This window comes from Rhea americana, unplaced genomic scaffold (assembly GCF_003343005.1).
Source record: "Rhea americana isolate MKP2758 unplaced genomic scaffold, rheAme1 scaffold_315, whole genome shotgun sequence".
Lineage (NCBI taxonomy): Eukaryota > Metazoa > Chordata > Aves > Rheiformes > Rheidae > Rhea > Rhea americana.
Genome location: NW_028186441.1, coordinates 596,541 through 611,039, shown reverse-complemented (window position 1 = coordinate 611,039; position 14,499 = coordinate 596,541). Strand labels below are relative to the sequence as shown.

The 14,499-nt window shown below is 36.7% G+C and overlaps 1 protein-coding gene across 2 annotated transcripts in view; it reads left to right on the top strand.

Annotated features, from left to right (window-relative positions):
- Positions 1–533: 533 nt before the first annotated feature.
- The window catches only part of KIAA1671 (KIAA1671 ortholog), a 69,984-nt gene continuing 56,018 nt past the window's right edge, over positions 534–14,499 (top strand). For both annotated transcript variants that reach the window (XM_085310301.1, XM_085310300.1), the window contains exons 1-5: positions 534–660; positions 1,023–2,679; positions 4,378–4,471; positions 5,600–8,806; positions 9,458–9,580. In XM_085310301.1, coding sequence (XP_085166427.1) covers positions 1,076–2,679; positions 4,378–4,471; positions 5,600–8,806; positions 9,458–9,580 — 5,028 coding nt within the window. In that variant the 5' untranslated portion in view covers positions 534–660; positions 1,023–1,075. The remainder of the gene's footprint in view (positions 661–1,022; positions 2,680–4,377; positions 4,472–5,599; positions 8,807–9,457; positions 9,581–14,499) is intronic.

Here is a 14,499-nt window from a genome sequence, read left to right as displayed (position 1 = left end):
TTGTTGGCAAGATATTAGAATTACTACTTTGTCATGGTAAAAATCATATTTAGATTGAAAATCATCATTTTGGAGAAGGTCGGCTTTTCAGGTACCACTTCACATACTGTTATCACAAAAAGGAGATTTACAGCAGAAAGTAAATTAAAGTAATTGAGATTAGAGTAATGCAGACCTTAGGGTTTAATCAGTGATTGACCACATTTGAATTTGCAAACAGTACTGATAACAACGTGAATGTAATTGTGTTCAAATTTAATGTCCAGTTATTGTGCTCAGCAAATGTTTATGCTTGCTCTGGTGTTGCACACTTCAGGTATTAGATGATAATTTGTTGGYGATTCTTTAGTAAGAGTCTGAAAATTAAACAGTCTTCTATTTTGCACAGTTAAATCTGGTAGCTTTATATTTTAAAGTGGGAGCCAGTTTCTTTCCTTGAAATACTAAGGTTTTCTCTTTCATGGTAATACCTGTGTAGATCTAAGTGTGTGCTGTACCAGAATCTGAATATTCTCTGTTTATTTGCAGGAGAGGTGTGATGCACCATGCTGAAGTGATCACTTTCCTTGTGTTCTTAATRTGATCTTGGCAGACTCCACTTTTCACTATGAGAAGTGAATTGGCTCTTATAACTCGRTTGCAGCAAAAATGCAAATTATGGTAAGTGAGAGCAAAGCTTGTTGGAGCTTTGTATAATACAAATTTACAATTACAAATTAAACTATTTACATTGTTGAATTCTAGGCATTAACAAAAAATTGACAAATAACATTTTCAGCCACTCTCGGTGTGTTTTTTTTTTGTATGAAAATATATACTGAATGTTTGTGAACGTTGATATTGTAAAAAGGAGTTGAGGTTTATGTACTGACATTGGGAACACTGCTTCCATTTTGTGATACGTGGTAAACAGTGTGTCTTAAATGACCCCAAATTTATATGTAGTGACCTTTTGAATTAGAAWTAGTTTATTTGATATTCATGCTGACTCTACATCAATACTTTTTTTGTCTTTTTTGTAGGTTTTTCTTCCTTGTTGGATTTTTGCAATTCTGTTGAATGTGTAATTACAACTATGGCAACAAAAGTAGAAATAAATTCTACTTTGGCGTCTTTGACGACTGTACCTGACTTAAATGAAATCACAAATGAGGATAAATCACAGCATGTGTATGTAAGTGTGCTTTCAGATGCAAGTAACAAGACAAATGAACCTTCAGCATCACTGACTGTTGAAGAGAAGAGAAAATTCACGAATACTTTGAGATCTGCAACAATGCCGACACTAGGATCAAGGCCAAGACTTTTCCCAAAGCCTTTTTCTAAAGAGAAATCTTCAGATACTTTTGCAAATGTAAAACCACCTGTCACAGCTTTCAGATCAAGTAATCTTATTAGAAAGGCCACTGAAGAAACATCGTCTGTTAAAGTATTAAGTGGAAATGTTCCTCCATTAGTAGACCAAAAAGTAATTGAAAGTGAAAATAAGGCTAACAGTGAAGTAGTTGCAAATATGACTTTCTACACTGGTCCCAGTGCTAATACTGTCATCCTTTTTGAGACAACTGGCACGGAACAATCAAAGGTCRGCCTGGCCCCAGGAAAAAGGGCTACTGATGACCACAGAGTATTTAGTGCTGTACAAACAAAAGAGCTTCAGTGTGCTGCAAAGCCTGAGAAACCATCTCAGCCATCTGAGACATCCGGGAAAGCTGAAGGATCTATTCATAGGCAGATATCACTTTCTTCTAATCCTAGGCCAGTCTCTTGGAACTCCCTCAAAACTTGTGAAAAGAAGGATGCTTATGAAGGTATTACAGGAGAGAAAACCAACGACGACACGAACAATCTGAACAGTAAAGTTGTTTTTTCTGATGTGCAGCAAAGGCTAAAACATAGACCAGTATCCGCTGTTTTTCTAGAATCGTTAAGAGATCAAAAGCATCGCCCAATGGAACCTTCAGAGGAAACATCTTCTACAGAGAAATCCTGGGTTAGAAAACCAAGGCCTTTGTCCATGGACCTGACGGCTAAGTTTGAACATAAAGATCTTTCTTCCTGCAAAAAGACTTGCTTATCTCATGAGAGCAAGGAAAATGTGTCTATAACTTATTTTACTGATGTGAGCTGTCATGAACAGTCTGAAATGGGGCCAAAAAATGAAGAAATAGAATTTAATAAAGACAGTTCTTCTAAAACAAACGTAAAGCGCAGTAGTCAGGATATTGGTGTCCTGAATGGAGGGAAGCACATATGGGAAACGCAGCATAAATGTAAAAGTGAACAAATTGAGACCAAACCAGAAATAGCGACTAACTTGCATGGCTCTGAAAGAAGCTGTGAAACTAGTAGTGACAGCAAAACTAATAAGGAGGTGAAAAAAATGGATCAAAAGGAAACTTGTATGTTTCTAGCTCGTGAAAGCCCTGCAGTTTCCTCAGAAAAGGAGAACAGTATCAAAAGGGGCAGTGTTAAAAAGCACATTAGTTTGTTTGCTTCAGAAAGTCCCAGCACTCYGGTGGATACAGAGCCTCTCCCATCAACTGCTGAGAGGGAAAACAGATATGTGAACATCCAACAGAGAATCAAAGAACTTACAACCGAAAATACAGACGGTAAACCAGGAAATCTGCGCAGATCCCTTCAATCACGACCGCTTTCTGCAGACTTAACAAAGATGTAGGTTTCAGAAGTCTTACTTAATCCTCTTAACTTCAGCTCATTCACTAAAATTTGCTCATTCAGTAAGATACCTGCATATCTTGATTCCATTCTGTGTAATTATTTTATAATATTATTCTTTATCCATTCGAGTTTAAAAAGTCCACTTTCCAATCTTACCCTTCACACACACTCACCTCAAATTAAATATACCTTAACAACAGCTGCGAAAAAAGTGCTATCAGTAATGTGGCCTTTGCATATTATTGTAACAGAATAGCTATTTTTAAAGCTTCATGTATTTTGAAATCTTGAGGTAAAATGTTGTAGACTGCATACTTGCATATTTGTAGAAAGCAAAAAATTAGCTGAGATTCCTTGTTTTGCTCTGCTGTTTTGAATGTCTAGCCTGTCGTCCTAGCAGAAGTCTGTTTCTTCAGAATATTTCTGCATTACCTTCTATTTGGCACAGCAGGGGCAAAAATGTTTACCGTGTTTTTGACAGTAGTATAGAATATCAGGTTTTCAGTCAGATAGGAATCTTATTTCACTGTCATATTGAGACTTAAAGAGCTATGATGTGCATTCTTCCCAAGYTGTGGCAGGGGAGCAAGGAAGCATAATCTTTTTTGGTAGAACAAGGCTTAAAATTTCAACAATTGCTTTTAACAGTGAGTAGGCAAGTATGTGTTATGTCCTATACAGTGCTAATTAATAAAATAAGGACAACTGGCATGGGAGGAGTCAGGAGGGTTATAGTGGCATAAATGATGTTTTGAGGCAGACTTTAACTGAAATGTACCTGTCCTACTACACCTCTCTTATAAAGCAGTGAGTCTTTCTGCTTTATGAAGATRCACTTCTTTCTCTTTCGAGTTCAGGAATTGTTGGTTTTCAGAAMTAGCTCTGCCAGTTATAGAAAACTGTTTCCGCTAATGTAAATCAAAATCTTGCAACCTCTGATTCTGAAGGTCCTTTCTGATGTTTTGGAGTAAAGTTAGAGCAGTGTGACACCTACTGATTGTTATATATAATAAAAAAAATGCCAATGAAAAGATATTTGGACCAATATGAAATGTATTGTCTCAGTATAAAGTTGGATAATTGTTCGTAATCATTAGGATTTATGTTTGTGACATGCGTAAGAGCTGGTGGTGGTATTGCAAAGTGCATTAAGCACAATCTGAGGCCACATGGCAGGGCCTTGTGATAACCTGGATACCTCTTCTGTAGATGATGAAAAAGGGGAAAGGACAGAGGAATAACCCTTTTTGATAGTGCAACAGAAGTGTTTTTCACATAATGAATACAGCAGACATTTGGATAAAAGGATCTACTGTAGGGATTGTGGAATGGTGTAATTCTTCAGCAAACCTTGGTCCTTTGACATTGTGATGGGCATAAAGAGAAGAAATGCAACTGAGACATCAGAATGTCTTTTTTATTATTTTGCCACATTAYGGCCCTCTAAAGTTTTACATTGTAGAATAAATTACATAACAAATAGTTTTTCATGAAATAATCCTTTGGTCTTGATACCGTAAAACCACTGAACACAGTTAATTGTAGTATGAAATAGTGCCATTTCTCCTTTAAGAAGTATAATTGGTTGGATTTTTTTAATGATAGGAGATAAGATATTGTCAGTCTGCTTCGGGAGGAAGCGTACTTATCAACTAACTGGAACTARAAGAAGTAATAAAGTTCTTGTTTTAGGTTTTCAAGTCCAGCATCAACCAGTGAATTCAAGCCGGAGAAACCTGTTGAAATAAGAAGTGATTCTACCAATGAAATACAAGAAAATCAAAAAGTAAGAAAATGATATTCAGTTGATGTAATCTCCAAATAGGTTTTTGTTTAGAGTGTATATAGCACTATATTCTATGTCCTATGTGTCTTTATCAATCAGTGACTTTAAGATGGGCATTGAGAGTATTAAAATTGGCATAATCCTAATAGGCTTACTTGGATAATTCTATCTTTAGGACACACACAGATAAAGTATGGGAGTATTGTGTTTGCACTGAGTCTTTAAAAAGTTGTATTTGCCTACTCTTAAATGCATGCAGCAGTATAGACAAAATAATGTTATGTATGCTGTTTTAATGGAACTTCTAATGTGTAAAACCCTACAATGAATAGATTATGCCTGTTGAGGTTCTGTGCAGTAATTGTCCTTAATTCTCTCTAAACCCAGCATTAGTGTAGTACATTTCCACATCCAAGGCACAGCTCTGTACTAAATGCTTGCTGTATATTTCGTGTCAATCTCCAAAGACAAGTTCTTTTACTCTGAAGTTTGGAAATACAGAAATATACAGAAAATTGTAGTCTGTTGTTAAAAAAGCTGATGTGCTGTCTTTGTTTCTGTGTAGAACTCTAATGTTGCAAGATGTAATCTTGCTGTTGACAGTTCTTAGTATTGTTAAATGGGAACTTTATGTAGTTTTAAGGGTATTTCTTGAAAGTCCTGGTGGCTGTACCCTTTTTTTTTTTTTTTTTTTTTTTTTTTCCAGATTAGGTATGTGATAAGAATATGTGGTAAGAAAGCTAATAGTTTGATACAAAATTCTAATAGGTTAATTTCATTTTAAAGACTACTAACTTGTTTTAAAATTTTCAGTTAATGCAAATGCTATTTTCAGAATCTATCAGTAAAGCAGGATTAAAAATGTTCTAGTGCTCTGCCTAGGAAAACACAGACTCTCCATACACTATTCTTTTCTTGTATTAGAAGTAAGAATCAAGTTATAAGATACTCTTATAACAGACCAGAGTTATACATCTGCTGCTTAGCTTGCTTTTGTCTTGATGAATTTTTGTGTTTAGAGCACAAGGGTGCATTTAACTTGTGCATGTTGTGTTGCACAGAGTGGGTGGTGTATAGTTTATTTAAAAGATATGTATCAACCCTAACTGTTGAATTTCCTTGTTCCAGAGTAAGGAGATCAAGCTCTCACATGGCACAGATTTCACTGAAGCATATGCTGCTGGGAATCTTTGGAAACCCCGTCAGGTTTTAAAACTAACAAATAAAGCTGATCAGACAGAGACAAAAGGAAATTTCCTTGAGAAAAGTGCTGACTATCTCCAGCAAAGTGAAAGTTCTGTCTCATTCACAAGCAGCTTTGAAAAAAAATTAAAACCAACCGCGGTTATAGAAAAGACCTATGTTAAAACTGTCCGAGCCACCATGTTTGACCATAATGTTCAGAGACATAATGTTGCTGTTGGTCATTCTGKAATTGACTCTGCACTGAAGATGAATAATGAACTTGAAGGAAAACATGATGTGGCGACTTTGGGGCATAACAGAGGATCACAAGTGGGAGAAGCAGTGGAGGAAACTACTAGTATAAAGCAGTATCACAAACAATCCCATTCATCAAAACATATAGCAGATGTAGAAAAAAGTGGAAAACCACCTTGTTCAAATGAAGGCAAGCAAGTGACTCGGGCAATTCTATTAGAAAAATCTGCTCTTGAGAAAAGTGAAAAACACACTCCTAAAAATGCAGAAGACTCTCTAACTTACCAAAGAATAGAGCCAAGATATGAAATCTTTCAAACATTTGGTGAAAGAGCTCTTAGTGAAGCCATTGCAATAGCACCTGAAAAAAAGGCTGTGACACTCAGAACTAGAAAATCATCTGTGAAAGAGAAGAAAAATGATAGGGATGTTTTACACACTGATCAGCCAGCCACACTAAGTAATAAAACTGACTACTTGAAAGAAGGTAGTAGTATTTCAGAAACTAAAGACACAAAAGCTTTTCCAAGAAGGTTCACTTTTAAAGAACCTAATGATTTTTTCMCCAGTGGATGTACTTTACCTGAACAGAGAAAAGACTCTGGTAAACCTGAAACTGATCCGATAGTAATAGCAGAGAAAATATATTATTCTACAGACAAAAGTAAATGCTTGGGACTAAATGAACAAAATAATAAACTACGTTCTGAAGTTAAAAATGAAGAGAGCGAAGTCTCTTCCATAGATGGAACAGAGAGGCCTAATGTGACAAAATACTCTTCTGAGAAAAGGAACGTAAGACCAGGCAGAACAGATGACCATGAATTCAGAACCAGCTTTGGTCATGAAGCTGTTTTAACCAGTGTAAATAGGCATGGGGGCCAATCTTCATCAATGCTTTCGAGTGGACCAGTATGTAAATCTTCCAGTAGCCACCATCCTGTTGTGGAAGTACTAACCGTTAGTAAAGAAGAATCTAGAGCCTTTGATTTAGGGAAATGTCTAGACTCAAAGGGCATAGAACAAAGCTTTAGCCTAAGTAGTATAGCGCATGAAAACAGAGATAAATTCAGAGTAACAGAACCAGAGGAAAAGGTCAGAAGAACCAAAAGTAGCATTGCAGACTTGAAAATTTCAGAAAGATGGAGAAGGAAAACCTTGCCTCAGGATTCTATCAAGATAGAAGAGGTTGGCTTGCTCACTCCTGAGAGTATCAAAAGGCTGAACAGGACAGATTCATTGCAATTGGAAGAAGGCTCAGTTAAAAAGAGAAGCAAAAAAAGCAAAGAAGGAATGGAAGGAAATGAGGCAAACCAAACTGTTGTTGGTAGTCCTGACGATTACCTGAAAAATCAGAGTACTGCTTTTGAACCAAAGGCAACTTATTTTGCAGTTACTTATCAGGTTCCTGGTGACAAAAAAGAGAAAAGCTTTGGTACTCCTAGTGCAAGTGAAACTAGTAAAATTTTTCCCTCAAGTGAGGTAGTAACAACTAATTTGGACCCTATTTTTTCCAAAAGGTCCAAACCTGTATTACAGCAACCAAATAAAAATACAACATCTACAAATTGTAGAGAAGACTCACGAGGTGTGTATATTAATAAGGATTGGGTCAAAGAGGAAGAAAAAAATGAAATTAACTTTTCCAAAAACATTGCATTCACTGATTTTCAAGTATCTGGGAAAGATAACCAGAAGTATCATGAAAGAAGTCTGGATTGCTCTAAAGAGAAAATTATAGATGTTGATGCTTTCCTCTTAAAACAGGACCTGGAAAATACACCTCAAACTGATCTCAAAAGTAGTGGAAGAAAAATCTCTTCTTACCTTGAATCCAGATCTCCCCTACATTTTCCACAGWCACATAAAAAAAGTGAACTAGTAGGCCAGAAGAGTAATGAAAATAATTATGATTTAGCTGGAGGGAAGACTGAGCATGGTTATAGATCRCAAATTCTTGATATTGATGCACTTATGGCAGAATATAAAGAAGAATCTGTGATTCAGGACAAGCTCTCTGAAGACCACAGTTTATTTAATAGGGAGTTACCAAAGAACAAAAGAAATGTGTCAGATTGGACTTTTTCCTCCAATAGTTGGAAAGAGAGAAAGGGATCATCAGATCACTATTCTTTTAAAAACAAACAAGGTGACCGGGCAGAAGAGTACAACAGGCCAGAGAAATTAATCCTAAATGAAAAGAACAGTGAGAAACTGGAATCCTGTGGCCCTGAATTTGATAAGCAAAAGTCCAAAGACAGAAAGTTCAGCCCTCCTTACTGGGGAAATCCTAGCAGCTTGTTTTCAGATAAGTTAGTAAATTCACCTGTGGAGTTCACCAGAAAAAAAACATTCATCGTTGATGAAGATCAGGAAGTGAGCTTAACTTCCAGCCAACGAAGCTTGACAYTCGCAAATGATAAGATACATCCTACAAATGCGGTTGGTACAGACCAGAAGTTGGAAATTAATTTAGCTTCCAAGCTGTCCGTAAAGGCAGACATTGGCCAGTTACAGAAGAAGTTGATCACAAAAGAACAGTTTGTGGATGTGGCTCCAGAAGGTGACTGGAGCAAAGATGCAACAAGGAGCTTTATAACTAAGAACAAAGATGATGCAAGTAGGACATCACGTGACAGTGACTTTTCCAATGCAAAGAGTAAAACTGACTGGAAAAATTACACATCTACTCTAGGAAATGCACCACCAGATTTAAGACGATCATATTCAGAAAAGAGTCGCCAAGGAAAAGACAATGTACCACTTATGAAAGAAGCAAGGGGAAGAAAGGATCTATATCAATTCAGACAGAGCTTCCCACCAGAAAATATGGAAAATGGGTGGAAAAAAAAGATGTCATCTCAATCAGAATCTTTCTTCCGTGAAGATAAAAAGGTATTACAAATGGTATTTTAATCCTTCCTATAACTAAAATTGAAAGTAAAGAAAAGCTTTTATTACATTTCTGTCCTACTTTTCTGTGTTAGATTAGACTTTGCTGCCAGTAAGCACATGTGGAGAGGCATATCTGTTAGGTATAGAGGACATCTTTTTTTTTTTTTCCTGTCTTTCTTTTTAATAGATTTTATTTCCTTTTGGACTGCATTTGCTTGRAGAATCTCTGTTGTAATAGATGACTAGATACCTACATATTGTATTGTTAGTGTTATGAATGCTGATATGRTAAATTCTTAATTTTTCAGCTTTATAATTGTTTGAAAAGAGTTAGTTTGTGTTTATTTTGCAAGTAGTAAATAAGTGATCTTTTAGGTATTTTTTTTTTTCCCTGAAGCAAACAGTGTTTTCAGTAGGTGATTGGTCCTCATTTGTACCTGCAATTTTATTGCTGACAGTGATGTCAGTGAAATGCAGGTGGTTCTCCTGACACCATGACACAGCAATGCATATGACACAATCATTTGGATATTGATGGGTGTGATGCTTTTCTGTTCTGCAGTTTCAACTTCCTCTCTTTTCATTGAAAAGGGCATATTTATATATGTATGTATATGTGTATATAATATATATGTAACTTTTTTTAAACAGGCTTCTGGAAAAGTGTGGACCAAGCAGAGTTCAGAAAAATCAGATGGAACAGACTTTACATTGGTTTCTATTCAGAGAAGAAGCTATAGTTTCTATAAAGACAGAAGGGCAGATAACTGGACGGTATGTTACTTTGAAGGAAGTTCTCGGGTAGGGGGGAGATAAAGGAGATGCAATTTGGCTTATTCCATTCAAGGTAGCTATGACGGAAAGTATGTGATTTTCTAGCAGAAGGCGCAGGTGGACTTCCTGTGAAGTCTAACAGGCCAAGAACACTTGTTCCCTGCGATTGTACCACACTGGTTTGTGCCAAATCTTCCAACGTATATGAACAAGCTGCATGATTAATTCCTTTTCTTCTTAAACAGAGTTTTCATTTTGAACTCTTAACACGTGAGATCAAGTCATTACGTTTTTTTGTTTGTTTCTCAGCTTAAATAATGAAAATCATTTAAAACAGTTTTTCTGGAAAATTGTGTAGCCAAATAGAACCTTGTCATAGTCAGAAAAATGATGGGTCTAGATTTTTTTCTGCAGACAACGCACAAGCTGCTAGTTACCTGAAAGATCACGCCAGACATGGTAGTYTGGCTTGTTTCTGTAATATGTTTACTTTGAGGGTAAATTACCACTGAAAGTTGGTGGATGATGTTCTCCTAAACTGCAAAAGGACTTCCTGGCTTAGCCCACAGATATTTTATATTAGGAAATAATTAACATCCTACATCCTGACATTGATTTGAAATAGAAAGCAAAGTTCTGTGACTTCCAAAAGTTGCACTGTGACTGAGACAGCAATATTTTCTGGGGAAAATACATAATTTGTAAAATGTATCGACATCATAGAATCCACTCATTTTAAGAGAAACACTGCTGCTGCCAGTGAGATCCTTCCTTACTGGAAGGAGTTCTGAGCCACTGCACAAGCTGTGCCTTTCTTAACATTTTTGTGCCTAGGAACTGTTTTTGATGTACTCAGATAATACTGTAGTCACTTCAGAGTGCATTTGGCTTTTCTTTCATAATTCTAAGTATGCATATTTGTAGTTTTTGAAAATCTGTATTTCCCACGTTTTTTCAAAGTTCCTTCRTTTGTGTGAATAAGGGTGAACTGAAAGATGTTGCCGTGCTCAGGGTCTGGGATCAGACCTCCTTGGTCCTCTCGGGCCTCCAGCACCCTCATGTGGTCACCGAGCGCCTTGCTGCGTCAAAGAGCCTGCTCTTCACYGCTTCTTAATAGAAAGTAGTCAAAAAGACAATTCCTCCCCCAGTCAGTATCTTTCATTTTTTATCTTCTAGTGAAGAAGGAAAAAAATCAAAATTAYTTCTGATAGTCTAGAATAATTTTGTAAGCAAGTCTCCTAATTGGAGTTTCRGGCTCAGTCATAGTGTTTAAAATTTATTAAAGCTCCACGGAAGGTCTCCAAGGGCTGATATCCTTACCTGTATTCTTCTGAGTTCTTAGAATGGGCTTCAGATTGAACGTTCATCTGCATGGGAGCCTGCATTATTTAAGGATTGAATAATAACTATCAATCCTTAAAAATAAATAAAATCAAGGATATATAGGATCCAAGATACCTGTTGTCAAGATAGAAGATGAGGGGCAAAATGTGCTGTGAGCACTAGAAATAGTGTTGGCACAAGAGAATTACTTATGTAGTGTACTCAGATAAATGACTGTTGTTTTCCAACTTGGTACTTAAATATGATGTTACTTGGAAAAAACCTTTCATTTCATTGTATGGCTTGAAATATGAGAGGAAGACTAGTGTTTTGTGGGTGTGCTTTTTTTTAATTCTTTTGGTAGGGCTTAAGTGTCCAGCTTCCACTGAAATGCAGGAGGATCAGAGTGCTTTATTCCTTTGTATTGATTTGAACAGCCTAATTGTGGTGTATTTTTGTTCTCTAGTGCCATGGTAGCAAAAAAAGTAGGCTGTCCTTTGCACACATAAACTGTGAATAAGCAGGTGTAGAGACTTTTTTTTTTACATGCATTCCTGAGGCTGATAACTCACTTTACTTCTGTGTTTTCAAAAACATGGAAAAAATCCCACATGAATTATTTTACGATCAGTCTCTTAATTTCTTTATGTGAAGACTAAAAGATTTTCTGGAAGATGTTCTTTCATGAAACAGAAAWTACTAGGCTTATTGGGAATAATCAGGCTCTGTAATACACAGGCTGTCACACAGGTAAAAAAAAAACAAAACAAAACATTTCTTCTGGCACTAAGATTAATACTATCTTTGTGCTCACTTGAAGCAAATGCAGACTTTTACCATGTAGTAACTTCTTATCAGTGTGTTTCGATGCCTCCCTCTGGTGGAGAAGATGAGTTGTGATTGTGGGTGAATTGGGTGAAGGTCAAGACCTACCTACAGGAGAATCAAATCACTTTTTTTTTTTCCCCTTGAATTTGAATGGAATTGATATTCTAATTAAAACATCTTTCAGTTTAGGAATAGAGAGAAACTAAACAGCCACTGTTTGAACAGTTTCTAGTCTGCTTGTTTAGTTGTGAAGCAATCTGCTTTTTCTTGTAGTGTAGTGACTAAAATACGCTACAGTACGTGTCACTCATTACTACTTTCTTCTCAAGATGGCTTTATCTTTCTGAGCAGACTGTCGTGCTCGAAGTGACAGATGAGCTCCTTACTGTTGTTGTGGAGTGAGAGGTGATGTTCCTAACGGAAGGAAAAGCTGGTTTGTACTTACAGCAGCATCTTCAAGACTTTATTCCCTTCAAAGACTGTGGTAAATTAATGGAGGGTGAACGTATCTTACTGTCCATGGTTTATATGCCATAGTTTGAGGAAGAAGAGGACTACAAGCTCTCTGTGTACTTTGACAGGTTACATGTTCTACAGCCTGAAATGTTTTTCTCCTCCATGAATACAGGAAATCTGTTAGATGGGAACAGTTAAAGTTTGCTCCATAGTAAACCCTTATGAGATTTGTGTTTTAATATGATGGTCTTTGAGACTGCAGAGATGTGATGTTTTAAAAATCTTCACACTGAGATTTGAAGACTGAAGTTTTATTTGAGACTATGTTGCTCTGAGCTCAGTACCATAACAGGTCTTGTACTAAAAAGTATATTATGGTCTGCAGAACTATTCCTCTTACTGTAYGGATAGGTGGACGCTTTAGAGTTTTCTTCAGCTACCTTTTATTGATATGTTCAGCAGCTGCCTCCTCCCATAGCAATGAGTCAGACAGTCACGATCCTTGAAGTRAGGACCTGAAACGTGCTCCTGCTGTCTAGAGTGGGTGACTGACAGGGATATAGRTCGCAGCGAAGCAAAGTCTTCTGATTTAGAATTTCTATCCAGAATATTTTCTTCGTAATTCATAGCGGTTAGAATAAACTTACATCAAAAACAAGTTTATGATTGTATTAACATGTGACTTTGTTACAAATTTTACTGCTAATTCAAGCTCAGTACTTGAACTTCTTTGGATTCCAGCGTAAGACTTTTTCCCTCTTCCTTCTTTAATATATCCTAATTCTTGTAAAGAAGGAAACAGCTTATGATTTAAAGACAGTCACCTAATAGAGAATTAAGGAAAAGAATGTAATTTATGGGAATAAGTAATTTGCTGTTTGAATCTCCAATACTAACAGTATCAACAAGAAAAAAAAAACTCTCTGTCCCTGTAAAAATACTTATTCCTTCATGAAATCAAATACTCCTGTTCAAACCTTGTGCTTTGGCCCTGCCTACATCACAGTATAGGTCTAAAAATAAAGCTGGTCTCTTCCCATTTGGTCTTGACAACTGGGACTTYAGCTCATAGAGCTGGCTGCAAATCCATCAGAATCTCTTCTAGCAGCCACTTTCACAGACAGCTTGTCTGTATGGTTTATTGTCAAGTCTTAGACTACCATAAGGTTCTTTTGCTTTAGGCTTTGTGTGTAATTTCAGGATTTCAGGGACTTTGAGTCTCCAACTGTTGTGACTATCTGTAAAATAAAAATGCTTTCTGTTTTTGTAGACTGTTGTAAGACCTAGGGCACATTAAACACTTAAAACTTCTTTAAAAGGTAGTATAACTGCAAAGTGTTATGGTAAGCCACTAGAATTTCACAACACTTTTTTCAAATATTGTGTTTCATAACTTGTAATGGTTCCATTACAGCTGCCATAGGATGTAATTCTGTGACATTAGGTCACAAASCTCAATTCCTGATTAGTCATCAAGACTGATATGAGTATCATGAATTAGAAAACGATGAATTTGTGCTATGGCTCAYCCCCAAAATAGAAGCTGTTGCTCTGGCCCTATAGAGCTTTAGTGCCTTGCTCCTTCATCTGGAAGAGCAGCTYTAAAGGAGCTGCAGCTTGTAGCCAAATTGCTGGTTCATACTGGAATTTCTCTAAGTAAGAATTATTTTGAAGTCTCTGGTTATGTRTTTTTTTGATGCCCATTTGAGTTTTCTTCTTTGCTTAAGAAAACTKCTATCTGTAATGCAGTGATATAAAGATAGACTTATCTGAGACTGTAATGTGTGGGTGGGAAGGGATTAAGAAAATCATGAGCTGACTCTTCAAAGTGTTTTGGAAATGTACTGTAAGGGAGAGAAGATAAACATTTTGTAATATGTGCASATGAATTGGTACTTCAGTTTGTCACAAATAATAACTAAAGTCAGCTTAGGATATGTCTCTCCTGCCCATTGAAAAGCAAGTGTTCTCATCTTCTAGTTATATAAAGCCTTTAATATTGATARTTCTGTAAGCCTAAAAATTGAAGCCGCCTTAAAAAAAAAAATCAAAAGACTGTATCAGCTTTACAAGATCATACAGGTGATGATGAGGAAACTAGGAGTATTTTACTTACATATCTGGCACCAAAGTGCCAAGCRAAGGAGACTAGGGAGTTGTGGGGAGCTGGTCAAAGTCCCATAGATGTTGCCCTGCCCTGGGAAATTGGGGAGTGTGGAGAATGCTGGCAGAAGACACAAAAGGCGGCTGGGGAGCCTCCTGGGATGGCTGCTATCAGATATCTTCTCCTTTAAGGAGGAAGAAGGAGGAAA